Source organism: Macrobrachium nipponense, chromosome 31, assembly GCF_015104395.2.
Source record: "Macrobrachium nipponense isolate FS-2020 chromosome 31, ASM1510439v2, whole genome shotgun sequence".
Lineage (NCBI taxonomy): Eukaryota > Metazoa > Arthropoda > Malacostraca > Decapoda > Palaemonidae > Macrobrachium > Macrobrachium nipponense.
In genome coordinates this window covers 61536050-61538583 of record NC_061093.1, presented here as the reverse complement: position 1 = coordinate 61538583, position 2534 = coordinate 61536050, and the positions used below count along the sequence as shown (strand labels likewise).

The following is a 2534-nucleotide window of genomic DNA, read 5'->3' as shown; positions in this document are numbered from 1 at the left end:
TTGATTATGTTAATGTTATGTAAATTGCTTTATTTACTAAACCCGGACTCAGCTGTATAAATGTAAATAAAAATTTTGTAAATAAACTAATATTAAGGCAATTTTTGTGATATTGCTCTGCTCCTTCTCCTTTGTTTGTACGATATCTTTGTACAAGCCGAGAATGAGGAAGAGGTTGAAGCAGTCCGGCGCATGTTCCAGCAGTGCAGTTCGCTGAATTATACCGTCGAATTTAGCAACGAAGGCCAGCTCCCCTTTCTCGACGTCCTCGTTTCCAATACCGACGATGGCCTAAAAACATCTGTGTATACAAAGCAAACTTAGGGACAAAATAGGGATAGCCTTGAGAGAGGTGAAGAACTAGATGAAATAAAATTTTGCAATCATCTCTTCACTGGCCCAGACTTCTTTTTTTTTTCTTAAGAAAGATCGAAGGTTTAAGTTAATTCATAGTGTACGGTGTCCTAACAATAGTCTAGCACGATAATCCATATTTTCTGTAAACGTCATTTATAAGCATATTATTAGCATATCAGGTTGTATATTAGGTTTTCCTAAGGTCATGTGAAGATTGTCCGTTTTAGTAGACTTGCAAAAAGTGAAAGAATTAGGTTAAATGATGCAAATGCACAAACAGCAGGCGTTTGGATGCTCGTGACGGGGGAGACGATAAAGAAAATGGAAAGCTGATTTAAAACTCATTCAAACCTTATTAGCAATATTTGCGATAGAAATTCCAAATCAGAGTTCAATCGACTATTCAAGTTTTTTTTTTTTTTTTTTTTTTTTTGTCCAAAGCTAATTCATTTCCTTCTTAATCGTGTAATACCAGAAAATGGACCAATGCTTATTATTGTTAGTTTTCACAAACAATTCTATTGTAATGTAACAATTCTTACGACGTGATGAGAGAGTTACTTCAATGTTTGAATAAGCTTTTTGGCGTCAAAAGTCGGTGTTTGTCGAGACAGAATGAGTGATAAAACATTTACCTATCTAGTTTTCCATGCTTGAATTTATTACTTTGCTGTATTGTGTGTGTGTGTGTGTGTGTGTGTGTGTGTGTGTGAGAGAGAGAGAGAGAGAGAGAGAGAGAGAGAGAGAGAGAGAGAGAGAGAGATGTATGTATGCATATAAATCCTTCCTTCATGATGAAACCCGTTGGGTCAAGAAGAGGTAGTTTAATTCTTTTTATATATTGCATTTTATCTATAAATTAGTTATTTGGCTTCAAAGCGTTTCAATTAGCAACCCAAATACTGGACAACAAGTTCCCACCTAAAATCAAGAAAAATAAAGAATATTAAAAAGTTTAAGAAAAATGAAATTTTTGAGATGTTGATAAAAGGATAATCATGAAAAGAACAACGAGAACGAATGACAGAAATAAAAAGTCGATCTCTCGCGAACTTCATTTCCAGCGTCTCTCGAGAGCTTCCCGGACTCACGAAGGAATGAGAGAGGAACAAAGAAGACAGGAGCGGCTTCAGCGGATACAGAAATAGCTCCGACGTCCCTGAGTCTCCCTGGAACCCCCAAGAACTCTCGAAGACAGGAGCGGCTTCAGCGGAGACAAAAACGGCTCCAGGATTCAGACACGGATCCTCTGACCGATTTTAAAACTAAGGATGAGCCAGACGGACTTTATCCGTACGAGACAACATGTTGTTGAGTATTATCACGTTTGTGCTATCAAAGTGCTTCAGTTGCGAATTCACATTCCCCCGCTTGGACATGTTTCATATCGCTTTGTTGCTGCTAATCGGCCAAGTGTTCTTGCTTCTTGGCCTTGGCAGCGCGATAGTGAAATTCTTTATGGATTTCACCTTGAAGAACATGCGCCCAGAGGATCTTGGAATTCCGGAGGATGACGACGATGGCGACGACGTGAAAGCTGACTTTGTTGACGAAATGACCCCTGACGAAGAACCTGACTTTAACGAAGACCTCGACACTAAAATGGAAATGTATGAAGAAGACAAGTTAGCCAGTGAGGAAGAAAACTTTAGTCAAAAGACTGATAAATACGTCTTAAAGCTTGAGAAAGAGGATTCTGAAAAGTCTCGCATGATAGAAGAACTGAAAGAGAAAGTAGAAGCCCTGACAGAAGACAGAGAAAAGATGGAACGAGCCATGCGAGACTTGGAACGATTGCTCGAAGAGAAGAAGATAATGATCAATTTGATGCCTGCCGAAATGGACATACTCAGAAAAGAAATAGCGGCAAAGACGGAAGAGACCGAAAAGCTACGAAAGGAGAACGAGGATAAAAACTCAACTATAACCATCCTGGAGAACACGGTCGTAGTTCTTGACATGGAGAAGGAGACCTTGCATCGGGATTTGAGTAAAATGGAAGATGACAGAAATCTGTCAAATGTCCAGCTGAACAAGCAGAAGGAGGACTTGCAGAGACTCCAAGAAGAGAATCGGAGGAAACAGAGGGACATCGAGGTTCTTCAGAAGGAAAATGAGCTAAGGAACCTAAAGATTAATGGGTTAGAAAATGAAATAGAAGAATGCAAGCTTCAAAA

At 39.2% G+C, this 2534-nt stretch overlaps 1 protein-coding gene across 1 annotated transcript in view; it reads left to right on the top strand.

Annotated features, from left to right (window-relative positions):
• The first annotated feature begins 1836 nt into the window (after positions 1 to 1836).
• Positions 1837 to 2534, top strand: part of LOC135206883 (M protein, serotype 12-like) — a 1452-nt gene continuing 754 nt past the window's right edge. The window contains exon 1 of the mRNA XM_064238362.1: positions 1837 to 2534. This exon is cut by the window's right edge and continues 754 nt beyond it. Within this exon, the coding sequence (XP_064094432.1) occupies positions 1837 to 2534 (698 nt within the window).